This window comes from Emericellopsis atlantica (assembly GCF_019669845.1).
Source record: "Emericellopsis atlantica unplaced genomic scaffold F5Z01scaffold_1, whole genome shotgun sequence".
Taxonomy (NCBI): domain Eukaryota; kingdom Fungi; phylum Ascomycota; class Sordariomycetes; order Hypocreales; family Bionectriaceae; genus Emericellopsis; species Emericellopsis atlantica.
This window is the reverse complement of record NW_025764703.1, coordinates 550,895-566,413: the sequence shown is the minus strand read 5'-3', so window position 1 is coordinate 566,413 and position 15,519 is coordinate 550,895. Positions and strand designations below refer to the sequence as shown.

The following is a 15,519-nucleotide window of genomic DNA, read 5'->3' as shown; positions in this document are numbered from 1 at the left end:
TTCATTCGGCTGTACCGATGTTGGCTGCTTTGCAAGGTCGTGTAGATCCTATGAATGTTTGTGTCGCATTCGTGGTCCACCAGTGGGAACCACAGACCTCAAAACCATTGCTTTCGTATCGTTCCCAAATGTGGGAGGTGGAAGCCCCAGAGAAGCCAGCGAGGCCATTGACGGCTTGATATTTATCACGAAGCGGAGCTAGTGCTATGTCACACATAGTATCAGCCAGATATTACCAGCTTCGTTCAGACGATAGTGTTGCTGTAATGATGCTTTCAACGCTATTGAAGAAGAACGCTTCTAATCAGTGCCAAGCCCACTGGTGCCTGGGTCCTGGGGCGTCCCGACTCCCGAGATACCGCACAATCTCGCTCTCCCGACGCCGTCGGCATTCGGTGGCTGCTAATAAAAGTTTCGATTCCTTGTGCAGTCAGTCGCTGGCTTCAATTGTCTCTCGCTGTGCGTTTATTATGTATGAAAGGCGCGCTAACCGACCGGTCAAGGAAAAAGAAAGGAATGTCTGCAGAAAGAGGGTTTGACATGTCTCACTGAAAGACCTTGCAACGCGTGGCATCGGACGGCACTCACTTGAGTGACACTGGCAGGCCGCATGCCTTTTGAAGGAAAAGCAAAGAGAAGACACCGCGGCCTGTCCACAACGTGGTATGCATGATGGACCGTACCTTGCATAAATAAATGCATTGAACAACAAACTACACAATGGAAATGCATTACGGGCATCCTCCTCCTCGATGTGCTGATGTGTGTAAAGCAGGCTGCCAACGTGGACCTACTTGGCTGGGTGGGTTGACAGCGCATTCATAATTGCTTTTGAGAAGCTTAAAATTATCTGGACCACCCTTGAGCTGTTCTATCTGCACTGCGGGAATTCTATCGTAAATCTTGCCCGAAGTCGGCCTTTTTGTTGCTGCCACTACGATTGTGCCAGCTGTACGTGCTCCGTAGTAAGGAAAGACTGCGGTCTTCCCACCAGGCAGCTGCCGCGAGTCAGTATATGCGGAGAGTCATCGTACAGGGCCTGCCAACGGATCCGTCGTCGACCACTCACCGTCACCAGCAAGAACAACGTGATAAGAGCCCCATCTCGCGAAGTTTAGCTGCTTCACGATAGCCTCAAGACTGTGGAGTGGATGCCGCCGGGTGGACAGCCCTAAAGTAGCTTAGGCCCCGTCCTCCCCCTGCTTCGGCACAGGGCCAAGAGGTTGGCAGAGCCAGGGGCCGCTGCGGATTTTCACAATTTCAGCGCACGCCCTCCCTGATCCCTGATTGCTTGCATTCCCCGCGAATTGTCACAACGAAATAACCCTGGCAATTGTGCAAGAGAGCCAACAAGTTAACTGCATTATTTGACCAAGGAAATTTACGATCACTTGCAAGGGTGACAATGAGATCATCGTTTCTAATAACAACACTCATCCAAGGCGACCGGATCATCGCGATCCTACCGCAGCCTGGTCTTGCTCATCACTTTGGGTTGGTTTGCTTGCCTGGTGTCCATCATTTGCTCAGGAGGGTCTTTGGAGCCCGCACTGCCAGAGAAGTTCTGAGGAACCCGTGCTTCGTTCGGCACTGGCCGATAAGTTCCCTCCAAGTTCTTGCGGTGCGGATATAACTGATTGATCACGCCAATCAGCCAGCCCGCCAAACGCCCTTGGGCGCTTGTTGGTCCAAGCTTGGGCGGTTTGCAGTGGTGGCTTGCATATTTCACTGCTACGCTGAACGATTGAAGAAAATTCCTGCCGTGCTTCTTGTGCGTGCAACAGAGGGAGCTTTGTGCCTGGCACTAGAGCCCTCAACAGCCGCAAGGCCTGCCCTTGTCGCTGCGATGTTGTTGGTGGCGGACCCCGGCTGCTGCAGTATGGTTTGTCTCAGCCTAGGACCTGGCCGGACAAGCCGGTATGTACGTATCAATGATCATCGGATCGAAACCGCCAGCACACTTGGGTTGTCTAAGAATGGCACCTGAGCTCCAGTCGTCAATCACAGCAGCTTTGCAAGTGTCGGCAGAGTCATCGGAGCAGGAGCAAGGGCAGAACGAGCGACATTACGGACGTACACCAACAGGAATCCATCAAGGGACGAAGGTCAAGGACATCCAATTCACCATGGATCAAAATGCCGATCCCCCGGATTTGTGCGGTGGAGGTGCTGGAGTGATCGGCTTGGCATTGACTAATAATAATTACTCTCCAGTCTCATGCTGGACGGAGGACGCAGCAAAGTCCGAGCAACATATCACCCAGCGGTCTTTTTTACATCCAGCGATAATATCCCTAGTTCTGGAGAAGCATTGGGGAAGTGCTGCTGGATTCCGCTGGAGCTGCACAAAGGCAGTCCGCTGGTGCAGATGGTCTGCCCACTCACTGTCTTTGCAGTCCAGCCCCTTCTCGGTTTTTCTTGCAGCAGCGCTAAGAATGGAGCAGTATCCGTACACACAGAGGGCTTCACAATCTTCTGTTGGCTCAGGGCTGATGGTCCGCCAGAGTCTTGACAGTACGCCAAGCGCTTGGCCGCAGGGTCCAGATACAATACGGAGCATCCCGTCAACTGGGTGGCCGGCTGGGAGGAAAACTCTTACATGGGCTGTGGACGCACTCCCTTCGCGCGGAGGCTCCGTGAGCGCCCAGCACAATGCCGCACTGCTGATATTGCTGTGCTGACAGATAGACAGCGGACTCGATACGCGGGCTGTAATTGCTCCGCCGCTGTCCGCTGCATGTGTCGAGGTCTGGGCTCGGTCTGGGCGAAGCTGGGCGCGATGCAATATTTGATGCTGGTGCCCGCCCCGGTAGGGACGGCCTCGCCAGCGGCCCAGCGCTATTATCGTTGGCCAAGCCTTTTGAGAGGCCGCCCCTGGAGGCTTGGCTTGGCCAGCCTTCTCCCCGCATTCTCGTCTCAGGGTTGAGAAGTTGAGAACTGAGATTGCCCACTTGGAAAGCTGTCTAACTTCTTTGGAGGCAGCAGTCCGACGAGAGGGGCCCAAGACTCCAAGAGCACCTCTCCTCGATGTGATGAATGGCCTGCCATGTTAACTTGCTGAGGGTTGGGCGATCATCAGCTCGAGGGCACGCAGTAAGCCACCCCCCTATCATGACCACGCCCATGTCCGAACAAGTGCACTCCAGGGCAAGGCTGCACAGCACTACCGAGTGACGCCGTCAGGAGGCTAGTCACTTTGATTGTTGAGGTTTGGCGCACCGAAACATGAGGCACCACGTGCTTATATCCGTGCCGCTCACGCAACGGGCACAGACATGGGCGAAATGGGCAATGATTGCCTCTACTAGCGATTACTGTGTGCTGGACCCCCGTCTTATCACTTCAATATCACATTAGCAGCAATGGCTATCATGATCGTCAGAAGGCGCTTCAGGCTCCAATTTCTCAAACGGCGTGCGGCAGACAAGGCATCACATCGCCGGCAGGCAAAAGACTCGGACGAACATCCAGGTGCTGAAGCACATAAGCCCATAATCATATCGCCTTTCTGGATGTGGCTAGACAGTCAGCTTGGCTGACTGCAAGGAGGCCCATGACAGCAAAATCACCAGACGGCAACGCAGAGTGGCTTCCTGCACGCAATGCATTGCAGCGGTTATGTCCATCTGCGTTGCTTTTTGCCATGCCATGACCATCCTCGTCTAGAACATCGTCAGCTCGTTCCTCACAGCAAAGAGGCAGAGACTATCGAAGCACCTGCGTTTCGGGCCACGTGCTTCAGGCCGCGCTGGTGCACTGCATTTGTCTCGAGCGCTTCGACATCTGTCTTTTGAGGCGTCAATTCAGGGCTGGCTGACCACGGCATAGGAAGTAATAATTCGACGGCGTTCCCGTGCGTCTGGGCCCGTTCCGTCCTCTTGTCAGCAACGAACGATCCCACGTTGTGCGTTCGACGCTAGCAGATCCAAGGCAGCGTGATAACGAACCACACCCCGCGCAGGAAAACATTAGCGAACGCGAGTTACCCATAAGGATCCGTGGCCCTGGGGTCTTCTTTTCTGCTGAACGTTGAGATAAGGGCGTCGAGCGATGAGCTGCGTCTGTACCATCGTGTTGGGTTCATTTCGTGGGAGTCAGCCAACCACAGCGCCTGTCGGCCACCCACACTGCAATCGCAAGAGGCGAAGCGCCGCACCCCCTCTCGCTCGTATGACCAACATACTCGAACCAAATCCAGCGACCTGGGCGTGGGCTGACATGGTCTCCTATTTCCTCTTTCAGACGGACGTGGCGTCTGCGGGCGCTCTGTTTCGGTACGTGTGTGTGTATGTGTGAGCCTGTGGTTGACTGCAGACATCATCACTTGTACTTGACGGCTGTAGGTGATGAACTGCAGGCGCAAAATTGGGCAGACTCTACATGCAGTCCTGGACTGGGAATGAGGGTTGGGGGAACTTGTGGGAATCGTGACCTCGCCACGAACTTGGCCACAGGCGGGGCGCTTGGTGGAATGGCATTTTGCTGGCCTTGGTCAGTCAACCCTTGATTGCCACAGTGGGAAGGGCGTGACAATGGAAGCTGAATTCGAAAAGTAGGGGTGGTGGTCATCAGACAAAGCTCTCGTTGCTGCTGGCTCATCTGCTATGATTGGGAAGGTCAGCATTCATGTTGACGGCTGAGATGACTATCACTCTCTGCTTGAATGTGCAGACCTGAAGCGGCCCAAAGCCCACTGCATACATGTGTCCATGGTAGGATATGCCACAAGGCTTAGCTTGCTGGTTGTTGTGCTGTTGTGAACTTCGGTTTGTTGATATGTCTACCCAGTGTTAAGATTCGAGCAGCCAAGCATGCCAAACAGGAGGAGCCCTATCTACGCGAAGTTATATGAAGTTATATGCTAGAGAAAAAACTCATGCAATCTGATCTGGTGAGCCTGTTGATGTATATTGCTGAAGAAACGGAATCCACAAACATTGATATGTGCAACGGGTAATCAAGGTACCTGATACATCGGGGGTTTGATTCTCACACCCTACGATGATCAGGAACCAGCGTCCAGATTCAGTGTTCTGACTGCTTCTCAATGAATAGAGTAACGGCGTAATACCAGTATTACCGAGTAGGCAAATGCCATATTCCAGCCAGATGATGAGCCGATGATGGTCACAGGGGAAAGGCTCCCTGGGAATATAGCGTGGCATAGGATGTGTGCATATGGGTTGAGAGATTGTGCCATTATCGCCCACAGTCCTGTAACTTACAATTGATTCTACAGAACTGAAGCATGTTGAATAACATGTACACCTCGACAAGCGTCATGGTATCAATCGTGGCAGAGTCAGCCAACGTCCTGGGCATGACACTCCCCTTCGAATGCTTGTTACATGCATGATGTTTCGCGCTACTAACTGGTTCCAAAGAAACTAGTAGTACATAAATGAATGTTGTTCACTTCTTGTGAGAGAGAAGTCGAAGTGAAGAAAGACAGTTAAGGGGTTGAAAAGACAGCGTCTCCTCAAATATTCAAGACCCCTAATCAACCGCCAAAGCCACAAGGCTCAGCTTTGCAGGTCACTACACTGAAAGCCAGTATCCATCTCGAGGTCTGACCAAAGTAACACAATCAGTCTAGGTATGAAACGTATAAACAGACAACTTGGGTTGATCCGAGGGCATGTTCCACAGTCCCAACGCCAGGACTCAGAAACCTGTCCAGGATAGATACGCAGAGCGAAAAAAACATAAGCCAGGACTTTGCCAAAGCCTTTAGAAGATTATTGTATGAGACTATGGGGCTAAGGTTTCCATATAGAATAGGGCACCGTGTCTGGACCATATGCTTTCCCCTTTGCGCCGGAGCGTACTCATTTCAACGTGACATGTTTTGTACAAAGTATGGTACATCAAAGTCCTACAGCATCCCTCTTGTCAATAGTTGTGACATCCTCGCGTGGGAGCATCTGATCGGCCAACCATGACAGGACGTAATCGCGATGGGTGATCAAGGCTTTAGTCGAGGCCGACGTTGGGGATGTTGCCAAGGTCGATGCCGCCGGTACGGCTGGCGGTAATATCAAGCGAGCTGTCGTGGGCGATCATGTCGGCCAGGATGTCTAATATGGGCTATGGAGGGTTAGCAACGTCTTGAGGTTGTTCGCCGGGTCACATACCTTGGGCACAGTGCTGTCGTAGATTTTGATCAGATCACCAGGCGCAGGGTACACCTTGAGACCCTTGTAGAACGCCAAAGCGGATTCAACCTTTCTCGAAGCTGCTTTCCATCAGTACTGCGTATTATCGCCGATCAACTGCAGGAACTCACGATCTTGGCTCAGCATCTCTCCAGTCATGACCTGCTCGTTGAAGTAGGCCTCGCGCTCCTCGACGCCCTGGGGGAAGCCCTCCTCATTGGCCTCGTCAATAAGCGACTTGATGGCCGCTCGTTGCTTCAGGGACGAAATCTCTTGCTCCTCCTTTTCGGCCCGAACCTGCCTGCGCTCGTTCCTCCTAAGATTGCGTCGGAACTCGACCTGGTTTCGGCGCTGGTAGTCAAAGTACGCGGCGTAGGCTGTATCCTTATTAGACCATGGATCGCTGAGAAAAGAGGTGGAAGGGGCGCATGCATACCGAGGATGCCCGTCGCAGCGGTTGCGACAGTAGCTGTGACGACAGTAGTTGTCGAGACCATGATGGCGCGGCTCTAGTTCGTAATAAGGGAAACCTAGGAGAGGACGTTCAGATTGTTGACAGAGCGTCTGGTCTAATGGCGCAGCTAGCAGTTGGTGATGGACCTGGAAGCGATGGAAGCAGTTGGATGGATGGACGGGCGTGTAGCTGCAGCTCGATCGGAAAGCACTGCTTTGCATCACCAATTTTTTTGACGTCGAACGCGGCCCCCTACAGGCTGGAAGCTTAGTGTGGCTGGAGTCGCGATACAGTGTGGCTGGTGCCCTGACCGTGAATTCGTCGGCTAAACTCGAAACGGCTCGTTGCAGAGGGACAGAGCTCGAGAGCACCTGCGCCTCGTTAGAGGCACGACTCGACAGCTTGCCAGCTCAAGTACTACGTACTACCCAAAGCCGGGAACCATATTATCTCGACGCGTCGGGGCAGCAATCATCATGAATTTGCTATCTGAGGAGCGGAGCAAGATCTCTCTTCGGAGCGTGAAGCGCAAGAATAAACCAACGGGCGCGCCCAAGATCTCGGCCCCCATTCCGCACGATGTTCACACGCAACCTCTCGTTCCGTTACCCAATGCCCAGGCTCGACCTCGTCAGCGAGCACCTCCCTCCACAGGCGGAAAGGTACGATTGCGTGCCGGATCTTGAGTATACTTGGAGACTGACTCAGTAGACATCGGACCTTGTGAAGCGACGATACTCAACCCGATTCAACCAGGACTTTGATCCCAGTGCACCTCCTCCAGTTCCCGCAGTCCCATCCGTAGGTCAATACGCACCCACCGAGCGTCTGCCGCCAGCTCGAGTTGCGGGTGCCGCCCCCAACTTTGACCCGAAAGCGCTGCATGATCCGAACCTGGTCCCTGACCAATATGTTGCTGGAACGCTCGGGGACGCAACTGAGAACCAAATACGCGACTTTGAAGACCAATTGAGATCATACAAGCAAGATGCGTCCACAAAGCTCCAGCAGAACCTGCTCCAGAATCGTACTCAGTTCATCAAGATTAGTAAAGAGGCTGAGAAGTTGAAGAGCGAGATGCGAGCCTTGAGGAATCTCATGTCCGAGTTGAAGACCAACACGACGGCCCTCCGATCTGCGTCAAACAAAGGTGAAGGTGGCCCAGACCTGGGAGAGATGTCCACGGGTCTCAGCAAGAGGGACAAGCGAAGCTCTGTAGCGGATAGAACCGCGCTGTGGAACTCGCAGATGCAGGCGCTGTACAAGAGCGTAGAGGCTTCACAGAAGTTTCTTCCAAACACACCTGGGCGCCACGTTGTGCAGAATGCTGGCCCATGGATCGAGCTGGACAATGCGACGTACAAGGCGCGCAGAGCTATGCAGATCTTCCTGCTGAACGACCATTTGCTTATCGCCTCGCGCAAGAAGAGAAAGACTGAAGGACCAAACGACGCCAAGGGACCAATGTCCAAGATGGTGGCTGACAGGTGTTGGTCGCTACTGGACATTGAAGTGGTGGATATGGCCAGCACAGGTGAATCTTCGGGTGGCCGAAACAAGCTGGCCGATGCTATCATGGTCCGCGGTGGAGGCCAGGACTCGTTCATCTACCGGACGGAGAAGCCCGAGGATCCTGAGAAGAAGACGCTACTGCTCAATGTGCGGAAAGCCGTTGAGGAACTTCGCAAAGGTCTGCGGTCGGAGATGGAGGCCAACAACAAAGCCCGCGAGACCATCAACTACTTCGCATCGAGGGACCCTGGTCTTTTGCAGAAGACGGAACTTCTGGAAACGCTGTCTGACGTCAAGGATATGCTCATCGAGGTTGACGGCAAGCAACAAAACCTGCGATGGGTAGAAAGCCAGATGGATGAGCTAGACATTGACATTGCAGTGCAGGATATTGAGCCGGCAGTCGCACGCGTCGAAAAGCTCAGGGGGTTGGCAAGGGGCTTGAAGAACAACGCTGTTGCCGTGGACTTTATTAACTTCAAGGTCGAAGAAAGATGCAGTAGGCTGGGCACAGTTCTCATCCGAGAACTGAAAACAACACACAACGAGCAGAGCAAGACGAGGCGCAACGTCAGCTGGCTCACGAGGTTGGGTTTCGAGGATAGAGCCAGGGAGGCATACCTTGCAGCTCGAAGCGACACGATTCACAAACGAGCGAGGTGAGTCACCTGTGAACTGGTTGCGTCGGTGATGTTGTATGACTAACGCGTGCCAGGCAATGTATCTTTCAGGGCGACCTTCACTTGTATATCTGGCAAATATCCTTTGTCTACTTTATGGTCATTCACAACACCGTCAAATGCTTTCAAGGCTGTTTCCCACCGCCAATGATGAGCACGTGCGTCAAATGGGCAAAACAGGAGGTTGAGGCCTTCAACTCCGTTTTGGCAAGACAGCTTAGTAGCACGGAAAGAGGTGGTGAAGTCTGGAAAACGTGCATGGACAGAGCTAAAGAGCACGCGTCGATGCTGTCCGAGGCTGGGCTGGACTTTACTGATCTTGTCGGGAGGGACGTCGATGAGCAGAACTAGCAGCAAACTTCGACGCCGGCTGGCGACGTTGGTCTGGGGGTAGCTTCGTGAACACGTTATTTGACGGGCTAGTCACTTCTTAACGGTCTTTGTCATGCTACTGGTCCCTGAAAGTGAACCTTGTACATCATGGAGAAATGCCAGTAAATTATAGAGCGGCTGCAATTGATTGTACCTCCAAACATAGAAGTCTTAATAAAAGGCCTTTCGCAGCTGGAGCTCCAGTCAAGTGGCGCAAATTGCGAGGACCGTCGATGCAGGCGCGAGCTTGGTCCCGCTAAAGGGAAGCGTCAGCCCTTGCACCTACGCCATTCACCAGTCATCACAGCGCTGCACCACTTCCAGCTGCGGCGTCTCCCCCCCCATCCTGGCAATCTCCATACTGTTGCAACACATTGCTGTCGGCAGCCTTTTTGCGAGGCACCCCTTTCGACGCGTCCACGACCTTGAGACGACTGAACGAACTTGTTGCTCGTATCGCGACAGACACTTCCCATTTCCGCAATTCACCTGCATCGGTATCGCAACCTCAGCTTCTTGTCTGCTGTTGCCCCACCGCTGCTCGCGACCTGACGGACCTCGAATCCTCGCGAGAACGTCATTTTCCTGCAACCGCCTACACCGTCAAATACCCTCATAGCGACGAGGAAGCTCAGACGCCATGGATACCAACATGGAGGACGTACCCAGGGCGCCCGCCGACGTGTCGCCCGTGCAGACGGAGCCTGCCTCTATCCCTACACTAGATGGGTGGATCGAGAGCCTCATGGCCTGCAAACAGCTGTCAGAGGGCGATGTTCAAAGGCTTTGTGAAAAGGTCAGTGCGACTCCCTACTTCTTGCGACGGGATGTGACGGCCTGTGCATCTTCGCTGTTGCGTATAGCAGCCCAGTCAGCGCGACCGCACCCTCGCGTGACCGACGATTGAGATGAGCGACGGCTGACCCATGCCTACAGGCGCGAGAAGTCCTTACGGAGGAGTCAAACGTGCAGCCAGTGGTATGTTTCTAATCGCGAAAGAACTCGTGCTTTGAATGTTCACATTTGGCGCAGAAATGCCCGGTCACCGTGTGCGGTGACATCCACGGCCAGTTCCACGATCTTATGGAGCTCTTCAAGATTGGTGGACCCAACCCAGACACCAACTACCTATTCATGGGTTTGTTTGATCTCTCGGCTAGCTAAAAGACCTTGTTCTGACCCCGAATTACCAGGTGACTACGTCGACCGTGGATATTACTCCGTCGAGACAGTCACGCTCCTCGTCGCCCTCAAGATCCGATACCCCCAGCGCATCACCATCCTCCGTGGTAATCACGAATCCCGTCAGATCACTCAAGTCTACGGCTTCTACGACGAGTGCCTCCGGAAATACGGCAATGCCAATGTGTGGAAATACTTCACCGATCTTTTCGACTACCTGCCGTTGACTGCCCTCATCGAGAATCAGATCTTCTGCCTTCACGGCGGCCTTTCGCCGAGTATCGACACGCTCGACAACATCCGTGCGCTTGACCGCATTCAGGAGGTGCCCCACGAAGGCCCAATGTGCGACCTTTTGTGGTCTGATCCCGATGACAGATGTGGCTGGGGCATCTCTCCCCGTGGTGCGGGATACACATTCGGCCAAGATATATCAGAGGCGTTCAACCATAACAATGGCCTAACGCTCATTGCTCGTGCGCATCAGCTGGTCATGGAAGGTTACAACTGGTCGCAAGATCGCAACGTGGTGACGATCTTCTCGGGTGAGTGGAAGCCGCTCGTGTCCAGGTTTCTCGTACTGACGGTGCAGCGCCCAACTACTGCTACCGATGCGGTAACCAAGCAGCGATCATGGAGATCGACGAACACCTCAAGTACACATTGTGAGTGCACCGAATCAAAAATCGTGCGTGCAAATTCTAACAGTGGTAGCTTGCAATTTGACCCCTGCCCTAGAGCCGGCGAGCCGATGGTGTCGAGGCGTAAGTGGACTCCCTTCGCCCCAGAGATGCCATATGCTGACCTGTTTTAGGAACACCCGACTACTTCCTCTAAGTCTGCAACGCGACTCTTGTTCGAAGTAGCTGTCCAAAGCTGGGTTATTTCAGTGGAGGCCTGGAGTGGCCTGGCAAGGGAATATATGTTTGGGGCTTCTGTACGCATCGTCACGCAGCTGAGTGTACGGGCCGCCGCACCAAACTCAGTATTCTTCCAGCTAGATACTCGTCATTCCAGTTCATTTTATCAGGGGCGGCTAGACTTATGCAACTTAGAGTCGGTAATGCAGAAAAGGGTCCACGGTCCTCATGTTTGTGCTATGTTGGTTGGTGCACTCTTGACGCACAAAGTGAAAATCGGACCAACGTTATCAATTTCATGCCTGTGTGCTTGTGGTACGAGTAGCTCAGGGGTAGGGAATGGCGGGGGTAACGCCCTCGAAAAAATGCTATGCCTAACGCCAGTTTCATGCGGTCTATTCTCTCTTTGAATTCTCTTCCCACTTTCCATAATGTCTTCAAGACGTTTTACCTCTTCTCTGATATCCCTTTAGCCCTTCCTCCCCCATCAAGGAGCCTGCTTATGTTCCATCTCGCGCTGCAGTGACATCTCCCATTCATTCTCCAGGCGTCTCTCTTCGCCCGGCGTGGGAGCCTTGCCGTCGTTCAGATCAGCCTCGTCATCCAAGGAGTTCCTGTCCGCAGTTGTCGCGCACTTTGAGTAGTCGCCCGGTTTCTTCGCGCTGTCGGGCACGTAAAAGCGCTTGTCCATGCGGTTCAGCGCCAAGGTGTACACAACCACAAGCTCGATGAAGTAATTGAAGAGATAGTATGCTGCCCTGTGGTTGAACCAGCCGGGATCCTCGATTGGTCTAGGCATGAAGCCGATGGAGGCGCGGAAGATGGCCCCGGTGGCAAGCAACGACGTGGTGATAAGCAAGATGACAACCTTGGCCGTCATGGAGCCTTGGCCGAACTTGTCGACGGCATTCTTGCGTGGCCAGACGAGCAACAGTAGCGTGGCCGGAAGGGGAAGGCTGGCGAGGAAGGCCATATAGATGGCGGATGTGCGGCGAATGTCGGCGAACTTGGACTGCATGGAGCGGTCGAGGGTGAAGCAACTCGACACGACCGCGTAGACGACCATGACGAAGCAGGCGAAGATACCAAAGTAGAGGAAGTAGAAGACCCAGCCTAGGGTCTTGCTCCATCCAAATCTAGGGTGGTGCGCCCTGATAAGCCGCTGCAGGAAGATGAGGTTGGTAACAAAGAGGATGAGGACGCCAGCGTTGAAGAGGATGCCGGCCGCTATCGAGATGCGGACGTTGTCTGGCCGCGTCGCCCACACGATGCGCAGGATGCAGGCGACCATGCGAGCAAAGCAGAAGTAGAAGACGACGGCCGACAGGTGGAACTTGTGGCCCCGTCTGCCGTTGCGCTTCCATATAGTCATGTTCAAGATGGCGCCTGCGAGGAAGCAGGCGAGTAAGACGGCGCAGATGGGCACGTCGACCGTGACTGTTGGGATGCCGCCGTGTTGGGCGAACTGAGACACGTATGGGGGACCAGAAGGAAGTTCATCTGGCTGTCCCCCACCGTTTCCTTCTTGTGCTGACTGCGAAGACATTTTGAGAAAAGTTGAACTTGTTGATGCCTATCGGGGTCTCATGTGGTGTGTGTCGAACAGAAATGGCCCAACAAGCACGCTGTCGGTTGGGAGCAGATTGATATATTTGAAAAGTCCTCGGAGAATTAAGAACTCTGGATCTCGCCCTCGTTTTATCATCGTACATTGGCGACATCGACGCCTCTTAATATGAAGATCCAAGCCGGGGGAGACCCCTAATCACAGCTTCGGACCCGGCAGCAGCCCGTCAAGTCGGCGTTACGGGAGCCATTGCAGGGCCCTGAGATGTTTCGTGACGGCATGGAATGTATGGAGTGCGGATGGCGATCCTACGTTGAAGGCTTGGGTACGTGGGATTCTGGGTGATCAACGTCGGACGTCGGGAGTTGAGCTAGCGATCCAGGGGGTTGAGTGTATTAAAATGTTAGCAGCACTATGAGCGCAATGGTGGGCCGGCTAACAGCGGACCGCCCTAGGCGTCGATCCAGTCTAGATGTCGGTGATCGGCTTCTTGGAGTGCCGACGTCAGAACTTCATCCCCCCGTCGTTCGTTTGGGAGATTCCGTGTGCTTCGTTAAACAAGCTTACATGTACCATCCATGCATAATTCTGTCGGTTTCTGTCGTCCATCGGTTTGCGAAGGCAGACTCGATCGTTTTATTATGATCTCATTTGGCTGGCGGCAATGTTGAGCTTCAATGGTCCAATCCTAGGAGGCGCCAGGCGGTTGGACGCCCGCACTCTGGCGGCAACTCGGTAGACTAATGATGGCGCGGGGGGTTTTCTGAATAATGCAGTTCTTCAATTTCTTCAAAAAGAGTGACTACGTGTCTACATCTCAAGCTGCAGCGATTTATTGTAACATCCAAGCGTACATGCAATAGTACCTTAATTAAGGTATGGTGGTGCTCGACTGATTGTTGCTAGCATATCGCATGTCATATTGGGCTACCCTAAGGTACCGAAATTCTGCAGCTATTGTGTTGAGACTTCAACTTTCACAAATATTCATCAATTCAATCAACCAAGCCTCGAGGAAGGCGACTAAATGGTAAGGTAGTCTCACTTTCTTGTTCTGTTACCTTCAAAAGGAGATTGATGAATCCACCACAACCCTGGCAAAGCTACGTTCAGTGTCCCTTACAGACGACACGGATACAGGACACAAAACGTAGATACACTCTTTAGAGAACAACTTCGGTTGCAGTAATAGTACAGCAGGTCATGCATGCCTTCTGCGTGGGATATGCTCGCAGCACCTGCAACGAACTCCTCCTGTTGGGGCTGAATTTGTCCTGAACGCTGTTCGCGCGGTAGCTGATGACTCGCCGAGATTACTCAGTTAGATACGTATATTCACCTGGATTAAGAGCTTTCGTAACGCTATGTGCACTATGCAAGTTTAGAACTTATATCAGTGAGAAAGGACCTCGACTCGATGCCGCGGTTGACAAGAGCAACCGCAGTCCATCAAGAATAGAGCATGAACATAGAGCCACCGTCATTTGCCGCGTTGCGTAATGTTGTTAGAGATCCATGTCTAGGTAAAGTCTCATCATCTGTTGCATGCATCACGATCTGCTTCGTTTGATGTTTGTCTTGACTTTGAGTTGTGCTCATGGGTGCGGCGAGAGACAACACCGGGGTCAGTGCTGCTGGACCGTCCCGAGCCGTGTGGTTCTCGAACCCGCATTCCAAATCTCCAGCCTACAATAGCGCTGTCTGTAAATACGATGGGCTGGATCTGTGAGCACCAATGAACTTCATCACCTCGAAAGGTCACACTGTCCATGATTTTGTTATATTTTATTTTCTCTTACTTGTTGTTATTCCACGTTGTACGTGTAACGTACGTACGTACGTACAAACGTTTTGACTGTGCCTGACCATCCGTATCAAAAGCTGAGACACCGGCATCTGGCAACACAGCGCTAGCGGGCAAAAAGCAAGGACCCCCTTGCAGACATGGTGACCGCCATTGGATGAACCGACTTTAGCCCCGGCCAGCGCCCATCTGAACCATGTTCCCCAAGATTGCACGTTTGCGAGCCTAAGTAGCCTCCCAGCCATTTTAGTATGAGAAGGGACCTCCTGACTCAGTGAGATGGCTGGGGCCACGCTTGGCGCCCGATGAAGTGACAAAATACAGACCTTCACTGACTGATTGCGCCTGGGCGCTCTTGTTTGCGTTCGACAGACAGTCTGAAGGGTGAGGAACCAGACTGAATCAAGGTACACAAAGTGTGTATGTACGCGCTCTATCTTCATCATTGTTGGATTGATCTAATTATCACGGCTTTCCAGAGGTGCTGAGAGCCGCAGCAACCTGGTGAGGTCGCACCTCGTGTGCTGTTCCTGCAGGTACCTTTCCTGTCAACAACCCCCCCGGCCTGTCCCCCTGGCAGCTTCCACCGACAACCTCCACGCGCCAATTTCCCACGTTCAGTCCTCCTCTCCTCTCCTCCTGTTCACCGTCGCCGTCAGTGTGCACGTCAAGCACAGGATTGCCTTTGCCCGCCGTGCCCTCCCTGCCTCTGCCCGGGGAACCAGCTCATCCAGGAGCTTGGGTTCAATCCACAGGGTGACAAGATATCCAGGAACGACCATCGACGAGTACGAAGTCGCATCATCATCTTCGCAGGTCCACCACTCAGGTCGCTCTGACCTCGCTTTGACCTCCAGTCTTTTTTTACAACCGCCACCTCGCGTCGCTCCTCACTCTCCTTCTGCCGACCTTTGGTCTGGTCTTATTCTCTTT

The 15,519-nt window shown here is 53.2% G+C and overlaps 4 protein-coding genes across 4 annotated transcripts; 2 read left to right on the top strand and 2 right to left on the bottom strand.

Annotated features, from left to right (window-relative positions):
* Nucleotides 1-1,776: 1,776 nt before the first annotated feature.
* Nucleotides 1,777-3,315, top strand: F5Z01DRAFT_11700 (uncharacterized protein). Its single transcript, XM_046257452.1, has 4 exons — nucleotides 1,777-2,636; nucleotides 2,693-2,929; nucleotides 2,979-3,093; nucleotides 3,147-3,315. Exons 1-2 carry the CDS (start codon nucleotides 1,920-1,922, stop codon nucleotides 2,924-2,926), a joined length of 951 nt encoding a protein of 316 aa, XP_046122889.1. The 5' UTR covers nucleotides 1,777-1,919; the 3' UTR covers nucleotides 2,927-2,929; nucleotides 2,979-3,093; nucleotides 3,147-3,315.
* Nucleotides 3,316-5,495: 2,180 nt separating this feature from the next.
* Nucleotides 5,496-6,828, bottom strand: F5Z01DRAFT_641876 (mitochondrial outer membrane translocase complex, subunit Tom20 domain-containing protein). Its single transcript, XM_046262604.1, has 4 exons — nucleotides 6,592-6,828; nucleotides 6,287-6,532; nucleotides 6,135-6,235; nucleotides 5,496-6,087 (listed from the first exon to the last, which is right to left on the bottom strand). The coding sequence occupies exons 1-4, from the start codon at nucleotides 6,650-6,652 to the stop codon at nucleotides 5,974-5,976; spliced, it is 522 nt and encodes a 173-aa protein (XP_046122888.1). The 5' UTR covers nucleotides 6,653-6,828; the 3' UTR covers nucleotides 5,496-5,973.
* A 257-nt stretch (nucleotides 6,829-7,085) lies between these two features.
* Nucleotides 7,086-11,192, top strand: F5Z01DRAFT_678863 (serine/threonine-protein phosphatase pp2a catalytic subunit; the record flags this gene model as incomplete). Its single annotated transcript, XM_046265476.1, has 9 exons — nucleotides 7,086-7,271; nucleotides 7,435-8,780; nucleotides 8,837-9,134; nucleotides 9,793-9,969; nucleotides 10,173-10,311; nucleotides 10,367-10,900; nucleotides 10,948-11,020; nucleotides 11,070-11,119; nucleotides 11,170-11,192. 9 exons carry the CDS (start codon nucleotides 7,086-7,088, stop codon nucleotides 11,190-11,192), a joined length of 2,826 nt encoding a protein of 941 aa, XP_046122887.1.
* A 243-nt stretch (nucleotides 11,193-11,435) lies between these two features.
* Nucleotides 11,436-13,201, bottom strand: F5Z01DRAFT_11519 (uncharacterized protein). Its single transcript, XM_046257436.1, has one exon. The coding sequence runs from the start codon at nucleotides 12,759-12,761 to the stop codon at nucleotides 11,703-11,705; it is 1,059 nt and encodes a 352-aa protein (XP_046122886.1). The 5' UTR covers nucleotides 12,762-13,201; the 3' UTR covers nucleotides 11,436-11,702.
* Nucleotides 13,202-15,519: the final 2,318 nt, after the last annotated feature.

Coding starts and splice junctions, on each gene's coding strand:
- F5Z01DRAFT_11700 (XM_046257452.1), top strand. CDS start 1,920: ATGTACGTATCAATGATCATCGGATCGAAACCGCCAGCACACTTGGGT. Junction 2,637..2,692: donor TCCCTTCGCGCGGAGGCTCC/GTGAGCGCCCAG, acceptor ACAGATAGACAG/CGGACTCGATACGCGGGCTG.
- F5Z01DRAFT_641876 (XM_046262604.1), bottom strand. CDS start 6,652: ATGGTCTCGACAACTACTGTCGTCACAGCTACTGTCGCAACCGCTGCG. Junction 6,533..6,591: donor CGCTGCGACGGGCATCCTCG/GTATGCATGCGC, acceptor ATAAGGATACAG/CCTACGCCGCGTACTTTGAC. Junction 6,088..6,134: donor ACGACAGCACTGTGCCCAAG/GTATGTGACCCG, acceptor AACCCTCCATAG/CCCATATTAGACATCCTGGC.
- F5Z01DRAFT_11519 (XM_046257436.1), bottom strand. CDS start 12,761: ATGTCTTCGCAGTCAGCACAAGAAGGAAACGGTGGGGGACAGCCAGAT.